Source organism: Amia ocellicauda, chromosome 1 (genome assembly GCF_036373705.1).
Source record: "Amia ocellicauda isolate fAmiCal2 chromosome 1, fAmiCal2.hap1, whole genome shotgun sequence".
Lineage (NCBI taxonomy): Eukaryota > Metazoa > Chordata > Actinopteri > Amiiformes > Amiidae > Amia > Amia ocellicauda.
Window position 1 is genome coordinate 6616900 of NC_089850.1, and position 14818 is coordinate 6631717.

Sequence of the window (14818 nt, forward strand, 5' to 3'; positions counted from 1 at the left end):
CAGTGAGAGATTCCTCTCTCAGCAGGTGTGAGAAGCTCAGGTGTACCTGGTATCTCCAGGAGTACCAGTTCTCAGGGAATCCATGGCAAAGTAGGACAGGTGGCCCATCTCCTTTTTCAACATAATGGGTCCTCACTCCAGGCTGAAGAAAAGAGCAACAGTGATTAGACAGTGAAAAATTAGGTCTTCATCTCTATGGACAGGAAAAGGTTTGGGGGATGTCTAGTGCCATGTCTGGGAATCTGTGATTCTGATTAACACAACACCTGCCATCATTCAGAGGCAGTTATACTGATGACCCACTGAACCAGTCAATTCCCTCGGACAGCTGCCATGTCACACTGGCGTGGCGAGGTGCTGTCAGCTATCATTTACCATCCATCTCACTCAAATGGTAATATACAGAATTAGGCCAGAATGATTATCACATGATTAGAGGTACAAAAAAAGAGAAAGACTCAGCTCCAGGTCTTTACCTTAATGGATACAAACCCATGAGAGACATCATCAGGATGGCAGGAAGAGGGAAGCATGTCTTCTGGCTTCAGCAGCTTGGAGACACAAAGAAACACAGAAAGGTGTAAACGGATGTAACAGACACCTATACACATCCAAAAGCTGTACACAAATATGTATCCAGAGTGAGGGAATGGGAACTGAGAGAGAGAGGGAGAGCGAGGGAGGGGAAGGGCAAGAGACAGTGAGAGAGAGAGAGAGGAAGGGGAAGGTGATAGACAGAGGGAGTCTTCATCTGTGCAAACTCTTGGGTCTCCACATCACAGTGGGCTCACATTTGATTCTCTGGGGAGATACATGTGGTCGTAGTCCAAAGTGTAGGAACAACCTCCATTTGAGGGAATGTCAATGGGTGACACATTCAACTGAATTAATGCTGTTCATTACTCAGCTTATACTATTTATTGTGGAGCACAGATTCATCCCAGAGACGATGAAAGATTCCAGTCAACCAAGTGCAGAAAGGGGGCGACTGCAACTTCATCGAGGTTTCATTTTAATTAGGATTGGTTCAATCAAGACACACTGGTGTGGTGAGTTTGAAGGGCCCCCTTTTCAGTAGTTGTTTTTATGATGAGTCGTCGGCAATCTGATTTGTATTCTGTAAGTCAACATTCTAACGGTGTTGCCAATTAAGCACAAATGTAAAGATTATAAAGCTGTCCCGGGATCTATTTGTCGTGACTGATTACCTGGACAGGACATAAATCAACATTAGAATCAAAAGCATGTGTAAGCAACAACATATACTACATGTATTCTGTACATAATAAAGTGTCATCTTAAAGTAAAAGCAGGAAACCCATGCAGGTTTTTAAACGCTAATGCTCCATTCAACACAGTAACATTTTTATTTTTATTTATTTTACAATGACAACCACTTCCAATTTGCTGAAAACCCATTTTATAATACACGACAAAGGCTTTTAACAGATGGGTATTGATGCTAGAGGTCATGTTTTTAAGGAAGAATACAGGGGTAACTCAGGTGCCAATCCAGTTCACTCCTGTTTGTCCAAGATAATAGTAATGAAGCGGTATTAAAGCAGGGGTATTAAAGTCAATGTTTAAGATATGTTTAAAGGCAGTAATACATTAAGGTATTGACAGATTCATATTCAGATTCCGATCATAAATCACTATAAACAGACATTTGATCTCACTAAAGCCTGACTTAATAAATAAAATCAATAAATAAACTAAGAAAAACATTTAAAAATGCTGCTATTGAATGGTTTACTCTGCGTTGGGCAATGGTTGAAATCAGTATTGGTTTTGTGTATATTAGGATTTAGAATAAGCTTAAAATATAGAATTTGTTCCTTCAGTATGAAATACTTTAATAGGCAACACTGTTGTTTTCTTCAGCAACATAAAAAATATATTACAAATAATACATGTAACAGTCATGTTATACAGTACAACACTGACAAATATATAATTATTCCACATGTGCAATATACCATGTAGAATAATGAGCTAGGGATTCCTCATTTCAAAAACAGTGAATTGGCCAATTGGAAACTTTTTTATCTTTCTCTAACCTCAGGGAATTTCAGTTTAAAATTAATTAATTAGATTCATAAACTTTGATCTATCAATATGCAACCAGTATCGAGAAAAAAAGAAAAGGAAAATACAGGCCTTTTCCCATTAAGAACCCAGCGTGACATATATGTTACACATAAACGTCTGGTAAATTGGAAAACTATATTCTGCCAAGCGTGTTAAATGTTTGTGACATATATATTCACACTGAATTCTTCACAGTTCTTCACTCTACTTCTCCTCATGGTTAACTCTGCACACGTGGTCCACTGCAGGTTCTTAAAAAGCTCTGCAGCTGCATTGTAAGTTCACAGTAGATTCATAATGCTATTTCCTCTCAGCACTTCTGTATGCATATCTAGAGGGACAGTGGCTCAAACCGCCGAGCTACAAAGAGGAACTGAACTCTATGTCAGTTCTATATGCTGAGCTATATTCAGCTCAGAGTTTAGTGGTCATAGAAAGCAATTCTGCATGAAGAAAACTATGTGCAGATTTTGTTTAGCTATGCATTTCAATCTTCTCTACTGTGCCTCCATTAAATGTGAGCAAAATAATTAGTTGACTGTTAATTGAATGATAATACCTCAAAATGAATCCTTCATTAAGCTTTGCATACAAGACACATCTATGATCTGCAATCAGACAGCAGAAATAGGTTTTTCAAGTTCAAATCACATATTCTAAGTAATATAGTATTCCAATAAGATAGATCTAATTGCGTCTTCTCATAAGCTGTGTTAATTGTGCTCTCATTTTTCTTGACATGTGATGTTCTGCCAAAACACATGCATTACCCAGACCACACTACCATTGACATGGCTCCCTCAATGTGCTGATGTAATTACTGGAATTCATGTAATAACATATCATAGCTCAATTTCAATACATATCAAATGCAAATCCAATTCATTTAACATAAACATTTAATTGTGTATTATTTGTTTTGATGATATGTTTCTCTAGAATGTAGTTACCTACAGTACATGCAATTTTATAGTATTATTATACAAATGTTGTATAATTTGCCACTTTTTTAAAAATGTTGCTGAGCATGGTTTAAAGCCCTCAATCACATTAGAAAATCAATGATTAACCTATTTTGACACTTGTCAGGGATTTTACCAATCCTAATAGACTTTGTATGTAAACTAATGTAAACTACAGAAGATGCAGCAATAGGAAATGTAAATTAATGTGCATTCCACTATACAATAGTCTACAGAGCAATAAGAGGTTTGATAATGGTAGAACAGATGTGATATGAAAGGGATCTACTAACAGTTTGATTAAGGAATATAATAAGTTACTATTTATTGATCACAAACAACTAGGAAGGAAGTTACCCCTGTAAATGGCCTGTAATGTTTTGTATGCCCACAGACATTGGATGATGATACCTCGATAACAATGTTGTCTTGCTCAGAGACAGCCAACGTTACAGAGTCCCCCATACTCTACCTCCACTCCCGAAAGAGTCTGCAGCTCCATCAGAGCCTCGTGGGTGTCCCTGACCCGAATGGTGGCCATGCCCATGTCGCGAGCAACCTTCAGGTTGGCTCCTATGTCATCCAGAAAGATGGTCTGCAACATCAAACACATACAGTAGTTGTTACTCTGAGAGTGAATCATGCAAAGTCACTCCAATGCTGGTCTTACAGATATTAACTGAATTAAAATGGAACACTGACAGATATGGGGGAATCAACCAGTCGTAGAAGTGGTGCTCAAGAGAGAAAACTCTGAGCAACCTGCCACATATGTTGAAATAGAAGAATATCCCTGTTTCTCATGCACCAAACAAATTACTGACTTGTATACATAAAACAATGAAAAATATGTATACAAGTATACATTATACACAAACAAAGAATGTGTGTATCTGGTTTTTCATACTATAACAACTTTTAATTTGTTTTTCTCAGCATTAAGATGAGACAAGAACCTATTTTTAGCAGTACTATTCTATTATTTTTCCTCAGGACATGAGCTTGTGTGTTACATTTAAAATATGCATTCTGCAGCCTTTATAGATGATATACAATGCATTTGACCACTCTGTTAAAGCAGTTTGCCACCTCAAAGTGTCTGCATAGCAGAAACAAACATGCATTCAATCGTTTAAGTTTGATCTGCATCTGCACTTTACATCTTTATTTAGGAAGCAAGATACCAGTTCTCATGGAAACATTCAATATTATCACTAATACCTGCTTTTTTAGAATTTCTTTCTTGTGTATTTTTTCACATTCTGAAGTTTGTTTTGGGCGACTAATAAACTCACTAAATAAAAACGATATTTTAGATTTCATGAGAAACTGGCAATAAGGAAACAAAGTGCCATACTGAGATCAAAAGGAAGTTTATACCTTTAGCTTCTCTTTACATTTCAATGACATCGAGTGAGTGGCCAGTTTACTAAATACATTCTCAGTGTTTTGGGTGTTCAGACTCCTCAGGAAGCAGAACGCTCAGGGACTGCCGTGAAGGTTCATAGGGCTGAGGTAGTGCTCATAATTCATATAAATACCAAGATATGTTAAAAAAATCTCAGGGGCAACTATAGTAGAGCTTAACAAAACAATGAAACGATGTTGTTGACAAGAAAAATGATAGGTGGAAGGGGATCTATATAAAGCTGACCTATTTGAAGGGCCAATTCACTCCCATCACTCTGTATCATTCAATACATTCACCCAATCATGAAGAGTCCTGATTAACGAGCGGACAATATTTCAGCGCAGGGCTCATAGCTTTCACCCTGCTGTGTCAATGAGGTCCTGACCTCCTGGGGTTTGGTCTTCAGGTTGTCCAGGGTGTAGGAGTAGATGGAGGCCTCAGGTTTCCTCATGCGCACACGGCAGGATTCCACAATCAGATCAAAGTGTCCGCTGAGAGTGGACAATATCTGCGCCGTTCGCTCTCGCTGAGCCGAGTCATCCACCCAGTTGTTGGTCAGCACACAAGTGGCAAACCCTGCAGGGTTCAAATGATAGTCATTAGAGCTGTACTATTTCAGCTGAAGGTTAAATCATGTGATTACACTCTGCTGTATCTGTAGTTTCCTGTATAGAATATATATGGTTTAACTGACAGAAGGTGCCTTTAGCATTTTGTTTGCACGCAGACACACATTATACACACACTCTTAGGGCTTAAAACACAAAAACATTAAAATGTTCCCTTGTTTCCATTTGCAGTTACTACATATTATATTTTTGTATTTTATGATACATGAAAGCAGATAGCAGAGTATGTTTTCCAATTTTTTCCCTTCTTTTTCTGTGTTTAAACCAATGCAGAAACTAACACTGCCTACCAAGTACCATATAAAGACTAAAGTAATTTCAGGGTGATTGCATTAATGCAGCACCTTCTTAAGAGATAAAAGGGTAATACAATAAAAACCCATACTTTCAGAAACTGAAAGTCATATTTTCTTATATAAGTATTTTATTATACAGTTAGGTCCATAAATATTTGGACAGTGACACAAATGTCATCATTTTGGCTCTGTACGCCACCACAATGGATTTGAAAGGAAACAATTACACACATTTTTATATGTGGTCCCCCCCATTTTAGGAGCTCAAAAATATTTGGACAAACTAACATAATCATTAATTAAATTGTGAGTTTCAATACTTGGTTGCAAATCCTTTGCAGTCAATGACTGCCTGAAGCCTGGAACCCATAGACATCACCAGATGCTGGGTTTCTTCCCTGGTGATGCTCTGTCATGCTGTACTGTAGCTTTCTTTAGTTCCTGCTTGTTCTTGGGGCGTTTTTCCTTCAGTTTTTCCTTCAGCAAGTGAAACGCTGCTCAATTGGATTCAGGTCAGGTGATTGACTTGGCCATTGCAGAACATTCCACTTCTTTGCCTTAAAAAAGTCTTGGGTTGCTTTCGCAATATGCTTCAGGTCATTGTCCACCTGCACTGTGAAGCACCGTCCAATGAGTTTTGAAGCATTTGGCTAAATCTGAGCAGATCATATAGCCCTAAACACTTCAGAATTCATCCTGCTGCTTTTGTCAGCAGTCACATCATCAGTAAATACAAAGGAACCAGTTCCCTTGGCAGCCATACATGCCCATGCCATAATATGCTTCACAGATGAGGTGGTCTGCTTCAGATCAATGAGCAGTTCCTTCCCTTCTCCATACTCTTCACAGTTGATAGGATGTTGTTCCAGAACTGTACAGGGTTCTTTAGATGTTTTTTGAAAAACTCTAATCTGGTCTTCCTGTTTCCTGTTTACATCTGGTGAAGTCTTCTCTTGATTGTTGACTTTGACACAGATATGCCAACCTCCTGGAGGGTTTTCTTGATCTGGCCAACTGTTGTGAAGGAATTTTTCTTCACCAGGGAAATAATTCTTCTGTCATCCACCACAATTGTTGTCCATGGTCTTCCGGGCCTTTTGGTGTTCCTGAGCTCACCAGTGCATTCTTTCTTTTTATGAATTTACCAAATAGTTGATTAGGCCATACCTAATGTTTTTGTTATCTCTCTGATTGGTTTGTTTGATTTCTAATGCAAAACTTAAGGCAAAACGCCCCGAAGAACAAGCAGGAACTACAGACAGCTACAGTACAGACCTGGCAGAGCATCACCAGGGAAGAAACACAGCATCTGGTGATGTCTATGGGTACCAGACTTGGATTTGCAACCAAGTACTGAAATTCACAATTTAATTCATGATTATGTTAGTTTGTCCAATTACTTTTGAGCCCCTAAAATTGGGGGTACCACATATAAAAATGGTTGTAAGTTCTACACCATTCACCCAATTTGGATGTAACTACCCTCAAATTAAAGATGAAAGTCTACACTTAAAGCACATATTGATTTGTTTCCATTTAAATCCATTGTGGTGGTGTACAGAGCCAAAATTATGGCAATTGTCACTATTATCACTATTATCACTGTCTAAATACATATGGACCTAACTGTACACTGTATCACAGATTTCTAATCTAGTCAACGTTAATAGGTTTGTTTTGAAAATAATACAAATAAATTGATTAAGCTAGACATATAGAGCCAGCATGAAACAGCTGGATGAAATGATTGGGTCAAGAAATCAAACAAGTTGGTCATGTGACCTTCCTGACAGCCTTATCTAGCTTTCTGTGGGTTTAGCGCATACCATGATCTCGGAGCTTCACTGCTGCGTCCAACATGGGCTGATTGACTTTCAACGCAGCACTGAGCTGCTTAAAGAGCTTCTGGATGGAGAACTGAGCTGGCAGAGAGAATCCCTCATTTCTGGCACTCTTATGGCACTCCGCCTCAAACTGTGAAACCATCTGAAAAACAGGCCGATACACACATTTAAGCAATATGTTCAATAAAGACACAGCTCAAACAGAGTGAAATGAAGGGTTTACCAAAATACAGCTCTGGAACAGACCACTCCAAGTTCAGAAATCAATGTTAAGTCTCTTAATTATTTCCAGAGCTGTACAGTATGTGTGTGTGGGGGGGGGGGAGGGTCAGGGAATAGCATGCTAACATGGAAGGAACCATATGTCCCTGTCCAATTTCACTGAAATTCAGGCATGGATTAACGACCAACATAAATGTTGAAAAGTACCAAGCCTGAGTACATGTCATAAGTGGATATGCTGCAGTAAAAGGCAGTGTTCTTCAAAACAACCCTGATGGACTTCAATCCATCAGGTTTTAATAGGAATCTGTAAATCATCAACCTAGGCAAGGAGTTAAATTGCTTAGCATTAAAACAATTAATACAATTAGCACACTTAACTAATCAGACCGACAGTAACAGTTACATAATGGGCTATGAAAAGACTCTCTTTAAATTAAAAATTACAGCACAGAAAGCTTGCACCCATAGCTAGAAAGCGCACCACTGAGAGAAGATAGTTGAGCTAGTCATTCAAGTTTTTCAAAATGTAAAAATGACAAAATTAATAATAGGTTGATCCATTTTAGGTGTTTGATTTAATTAATAATAAGAGTTCTGAATATGAGATTCCTTCTAGACACGGCAAAGGGAAAGTAATGTTCATGTAGAGCCTTAGTGGTTTGTCTGTTTATAGGTGGCTCACATTTCACTGTTTTATAGCATAATGGGGGCAAATGCACAAGTAGCAACCACAAATAGGCTGTAGTTCACAAGGATTAAAAAAGGCCCGGTGTTCCCAAGAACTGTAAATCAAAAGGGTGGGGATGAAGTAGTGGTTTTGCAAGAAATGTTCAGGCAAAAACAACAGCAGAAGCACCACAGCAGCAATGACTGTCTTGGTGCAAGTAATCCAGGCAGATAAATGAGGAAATGTGAGGGAGATTCATTTTAAGAACTGAAAAATTTATTCAAAGATCCAAAGTCCAAAATCTGTGTTGTTCTGGTAGTATGATAGCATGGCATTGGTGTATTTAAAACTGTAAGCAGGGATTTGGAGCAGAATTTTTTTTTTTAACTGCTCCGCTCCGGGCAGTTCGTGCAGCACCAGAACCACTCCGAGTTCCAGCTCAAATTAAATAATTACCTGTATAGTAATTATTTGAAAGAAAGGGATATCGCTGATTTGCAAAGAATATTACCCATATGAACGCTTGTTGTATTAGATTATATTATGAATCAGAATGAGTTAATGTTCAGTGCACACGCTCCTCTTGGTCTGCTCTGATGTAGCTGGCTCATTCGAAAACATGGCGGCGGCGGTGAACAGACCCGAATCGCACACTTGCTCCCTCATTCCCTGCCCATGCGAGGCGGAATCCTTGAGGAACAGGCAGAGGAACAGTGCAAATGCTATAGCAGTCTCCATTCTTTAAAACTATAATCTGACAACACAAGATTGCATAGGTACTTTCTCGGTTAAAAATTAAAAGGCCCTGTGTCCCATTGAATGCGTTTAGCTTTGCCCTACACCTGCACCCTCTCACTCAAGTACACACTCTGAGGGTGTAGGGAGCAAGTGTGCAACTTAGGACACAGAACCCAGTGCCCCATTCCTCGTAGCTGGCTAACCGAGTTAGCCAGATTACTTTGAGGATAACTTTATAAGTCTGGCTTTTTCCATTCCTCAAAGCAAGTTTAAAGTCCTGCTGAGTAAGTTACTATAGCAACACATCCTTAATCATAAAGCTTCTCCAATGCAGGCTAACTGTGAGTAAGCCAGATGTGTGCAGAAATGCTTGTGCTTCTACCCAGTTAAAGCACTCAACACACCCCTCTAAAGTGGCAACACCCTTCCTTAGAGACCAAGGAGCAATTTTAAGTAGATCAAAGATTGCAAATATAGTTTGCATAATTCACATATTGTTCTATTTGAGCACAATAGATTCAGTTGGCAAGGTATAATTAACATAATAAATCTACTTGAGCATTACCAAACCACCCAGCACAGCCGTTCATTGACAGGAATGCAGACTATATGCACAGTGCTGCACTTTTCCACTAGTGGCACATTCCTATACTCAGTTCAAAATATTGGCTAAGCGGCTGCTACAAGGTTATATGCAATTCAATGAATAGGTAATCCTATCGTTATTGTATTACAGACTACATTAATTAATTTGTGCTGTACAGTCAGATCCCCATCAAGGCATCCTCAGCACCAGATGTGGCACATTTTGTGAACAGGAAATCATTCCACAACATGTTCAGGTAATTATGGCCATAGGCATAGGTATAAAATAAAACACATTACCATGTACAATTACTCATTACTTAGTACAATATAATAGTGCAATTAATGTGAGTTTAGTTTTCTGTTTGCACAATGTTTATTTTTGATCTCAAAATTGCATTTTTGCATTCTATATTAAGTGGGTCTTGTTTGGGATATTAAATTAGCCCCCCAATATTGATAGCATTTCCGTCCACTCGATATGAATGATGATGAATCTGATCATGCTCGGCAACTACGCACAAACCACGCCCCCCCCCGAAATCCATGTCCCTCCCAATCTTGAAACCAAACTTACGACCAGGCTTATAGCATTAATGATGATTTTAATGAGAATTATAGAATGCATTTTAAACAGTAGGGTATCAGATAACACTTTACATCATCCATGACTTGACCTCAGTTATTCCCATATGATCTGTGACTCCACCTGCCTCATTTCAAGAAGAGAAGTGTTTAGGAGTTACCCAAGTCAGACACAGGACAGGTGAGAGAAGGAGCTATTTTGTTGTGTTTCTACTTTCAGCTGTGCTGTTTCTTGGTAACAAAAGAAGGTCAAGCAGTTAAATTAGGAGACAAAAACCAAGAGACAGTGTTTAGGGCACCAACAACTTAATACATTTAGAAGCATGTGACCAATACAGTGTCAGGTTTGCAGAATGGTTGCCTTCTTGGATTAATTTATCCAGGAAGATTTCATCTGTGAACGTTGTCAGCATGTTGAGGTCCTAGAGATCAGTCAGTGATCTTGAGGCTCAACTTGCTGTTCAGCATTGTACTAGTAATATGGAAGAATTGGTCAATCAGCCCATTAGAGAAATGATGTGCACACCAAAACTTAGGAAGGTTGAGCCCTTAGAGCAGGAAAGTGTGGAGAACTGCTGGGTTACACTAGGTCATAACTGCAGAAAAGGGCGAGCACACCCCTTAGGAGAGACAACCCATGAGCTAGAAATGCCCAACAGGTTTGAACTGCTGGACACCGAGTTTGGACAGTGACGGCTCAGAGGATGATGGGAGGGCAGTTGAGCACCAGAGCACCATGGTGCCCACTCCCCCCAAGAACAGGGAGGTAGTTATAGTAGGAGATGCAATTATTTCTGAGATGGAAAACTACTGCTTTCTAACTTAATTTGTCAGGGAACCAACCATGCATTGATTTGATCTTTTCAAATGACCAATATAGAGTCAGAGGGACACTAGTTAGAGAACCAATGGCAAACTGTGATCACAACATGGTTAGCTTTGAGGCAGACTTTCAAAAAACAAGGACCAAGTCTAAAGCAATGGTCTACAATTTTAGAAAAGCAAACCTTGAAGGTATGAGGCGGCACTTAGAAGAGTTAGACTGGAGCACACTGGATACAGATTCAGTTGAAAATTGATGGTTATATTTTAAGAATATACTACTTGAGGCTGAGGACAAATACGTACCAAAACCAAATTGTGGACCAAGAAACATTGGCCAAAATGGTTTAATAGAAGTAAGCAAAAAAAAGAGAAAGAAAATGTTTATTGGACATACAAAAAGGATAGAGACAAAATACAAAGAATATGTTGAACTGCAAAGAGATGTTAAGCGAGGGATCAGTAAAGCAAAGAGGGAAATAGAAAGAAACATAGCTCTTAGAGATAAAACTAATGCAAAGAGCTTTTTTCAATACTACAACAGCAAGAGGTCAATAAAGGAGCAAGTGAAACAGATAAAGTGCAACATTGGAAGTATGTTCCTAGAACAAGATGTTGCAAATGTTCTAAATTAGTATTTCACAGAGGTTTTTACAAAATAAATAAACAGATAACATGCCACAGGTTAACAATCAGTCCAGGCAAATCCTAAAAGAGATTAGGATAAATGAGGAGGAGGTACTAAAGGGACAAGCAGAATTGAAAACAAACAAATCACCTGGACTAGATGATATATTTCCAACAGTACTTAAAGAAAGGAAGGGAATTATTTATAGATCATTAACTAAAATATTCCAAATGACACTTAGAACAGGGGATATACCAACTAACTGGAAGACGGTAAATGTCATACCAATCCATAAGAAAGGAGACAAAACTGAGCCAGGAAATTACAGACCAATCAGTCTCACCTGCATTACCTGTAAAATTTTGGAAAAAATGTAGGAGCATCTTAATGAAAACCATATTCTTGGAGATAGTCAATGGGTTTAAATGAGGCAGATCATGTCATTGAACATGTAACCGCAGCTGAAGATCACAAGAAAGCATATGATATGATATGATATGATATGATATGATATAGTTGATAATGTTCCACACCAAAGACTGATCCTCAAATTGGAAGCTGTAGGCGTTCAGGGTAATATAAGTAGATGGATTATGAACTGGTTGATGTAGAGAAAACAGAGGGTGTCGATTATAGAGGAGTTGCTTGTAACTGGAGTGAGGTTGTTAGTGGAGATCCACAGGGATCAGTATTAGGGCCTGTGCTTTTTCTAATCTATATTAATGATCTGGACTCTGGGATAGTTAGAAAACTTTGCAGACGATACTAAAATAGGTGGCTCATCAGATTCAGTTCAATGTGGACAAGTGCAAGGTATTACATGCAGCTAATAAAAATGTCCACTATAATTAAACTATGGGAGGAATAGAACTAGATGAAGTAATGCATGAGAAAGACCTAGGAGTATATGTGGACTCCTCACTTTCTCCAGCCAAACAATGTGGAGTTAAAAAGGCAAACAAAATGCTAGGGTATTTTGTCAAAAGTGTAGAATTGAGAACAAGGGCAGTGATGTTCAGACTGTACAATGCACTAGTTAGAGCTCATCTGGATACTGTGGACAGTTCTGGGCTCCACACTTCAAGAAAGATATCGCTGCTCTAGAGGCAGTTCAGAGGAGAGCAACCAGACTTATTCCAGGTCTGAAGGGAATGTCCTACTGAGAGACTGAGGGAAGTGAACTTTTTCACCCTGGAACAGAGGAGACTACATGGGGACTTGATTCAAGTCTTCAAAATCATGAAAGACATCGACCACATCAAACCAGAGGAGCTTTTCCAGATCAACAGGGACACATGGACCAAATGGAAATTGGGCTACAAGGCATTCAAGACAAAAACAGGAGACACTTCTTCACACAGAGTGTTGTCACAATCTGGAACAAACTCCCCAGCGATGTGGTTGAAGCGACAATTGGGGAACATTTAAAAATAGACTGGATAGGATCCTTCGATCACTTATTAATGGACACCAAATGAGCACAATGGGGCGAATGGCCTCCACTCGATTGTAAACTTTCTTATGTTCTTAAGTGTTGAAGCGAAGTGGCCATGCTCAGTCAGGCTGACACAAGTTGCTCTGTTGTGCCGTCATCTCTGGTGTGGATCAGCGTTTCTGTGCTCCACAATCCTCTCTTTTGAGACAGCATGAGCATGGGCACACACCCGGATTTCTTAAATCGGGACCGAATTAACGAGACAAGTTTATCCTCTATTCAGCTTCGAGCAACAGAGATAGCCGAACTTATATTATCGGAAGAACTGAATACGGCTAACGTCTGATTAGCCTAAACCAGGTATGAGGAAAGGGGCCCTGGTCTAATGAAGATATGATGTATTTAATATGGATGGATTTATTGATCTCTGTACATGGTCATGACATTTGAAATAAATACCTCTGCTTCATGTCGTCGCCATCTGAATAGTTGGATGAGAGTTTGCAATTGCTGCGTCTGTCTTAATGTGACTAAAGCCAGCAAGAATGCGAAGTAACATGTCTCTTATGTGAGAAAAATCAAACTGTCTGACAAACCAAATAGGCACAAGTCACAAAGTAGCCTATTTATTTGGGTTATATGTTTGACATGTAAACAGATGGTTCGGAATGTCTATTCAGAATTAATCGATTCCGTATGACCACATATTGCGCATGTCATTTAGCAGATCTACCTTTGTCAACATGGTATCCAAGAGGAGGGGCATCGGTCTCACTGCAGCTAAGTGCTTTGTCTGATTTTTGATTCACTTTGTGGATTTGAATAGTTTTTACATGACATAACACACACCTGCACATTTTTTAACTGCTATGTCATCTATCTAATTGTATCACTTTGTAAATATTGTTGAAATGTATGTTTATTAAATGAAGTCTGCACAGCCTGAGAGTTGTGAGAGACTTTAGAGCACGCCTGTAAGGAGCATAATATTTAAACAACAGTCTTCTGATTGTCAACCTTTTTTAAGTTTCAGAGATGGAATTCATATGTTCAGATCATGTCATCACCTTTGGGATTTTCAGTGCAATGCATACTGGCAAAATGTATGCATAGGTCTGGAGATTACAATGGCAAAATAATATGAAGGTGTGGTTTATTTATAGTTTCCTATTAGCCAATATTTAAAGGAAACACAAAAATATACAGAAATCACACAAATATACAGTAAGAATAGAGATTAAAATAATGTCCCAGAACATAAACACCCCAAACACAAATTATACATTCAAAAATATATATTTACCAAAAGGAAAGAAATAAAAAATAAAAGTTAAAAGAAATACAACATAACACCTCCAATGAATAATAATGCTTCTGCTTATAGCTTTTCACTCTGCTTCTACACAGCACTATTCTCCCCCAATACACACCACCACCCCTACAGACCAAATGGACTCTTTCTACCACATTTTAAACTCTCACCCCACCCCTGGACTAAACCATTACATTTTTACACACAATCAGTCACTCTCTATTTCTACAATAAAGGCAACATTTACAATAAATGCAACGAATACATTTATAATAAACCATAATCATACATTTAATACCGGTATTTCTCATTGATATGATTTCACAGAGGTTTTCTTATCTTATTTAATTACATTTGTCAAAGTTATTTCGCCCTTTTTACCCAAACAGTCTAACCTGGGTGAGAGTCAGCTGTCCTTTCTCAGCTTGGACAAACACGTTCTCTGGACCCCCACTGAGAATGGTCTTCTGGAGGAAATCCCTGGGAAGGGAAAATAAGACAGCAGTTGAGGTCTGACACAGTTCTCAGCACCACAACACACTGATACAGACATCAGGAAGAAGGAAAGAAGTGGAAGCAGACAGCTGA

General features: G+C 38.8%; 1 protein-coding gene across 2 annotated transcripts in view; it reads right to left on the reverse strand.

Annotated features, from left to right (window-relative positions):
• ephx2 (epoxide hydrolase 2, cytoplasmic) overlaps positions 1-14818 on the reverse strand; it is a 117627-nt gene that overhangs the window by 85430 nt on the left and 17379 nt on the right. For both annotated transcript variants that reach the window (XM_066710291.1, XM_066710232.1), the window contains 6 exons: positions 14626-14710; positions 7216-7375; positions 4850-5040; positions 3526-3648; positions 477-551; positions 47-142 (listed from right to left, as the gene is read on the reverse strand). In XM_066710291.1, the coding sequence (XP_066566388.1) occupies positions 47-142; positions 477-551; positions 3526-3648; positions 4850-5040; positions 7216-7375 (645 nt within the window). In that variant the 5' untranslated portion in view covers positions 14626-14710. The remainder of the gene's footprint in view (positions 1-46; positions 143-476; positions 552-3525; positions 3649-4849; positions 5041-7215; positions 7376-14625; positions 14711-14818) is intronic.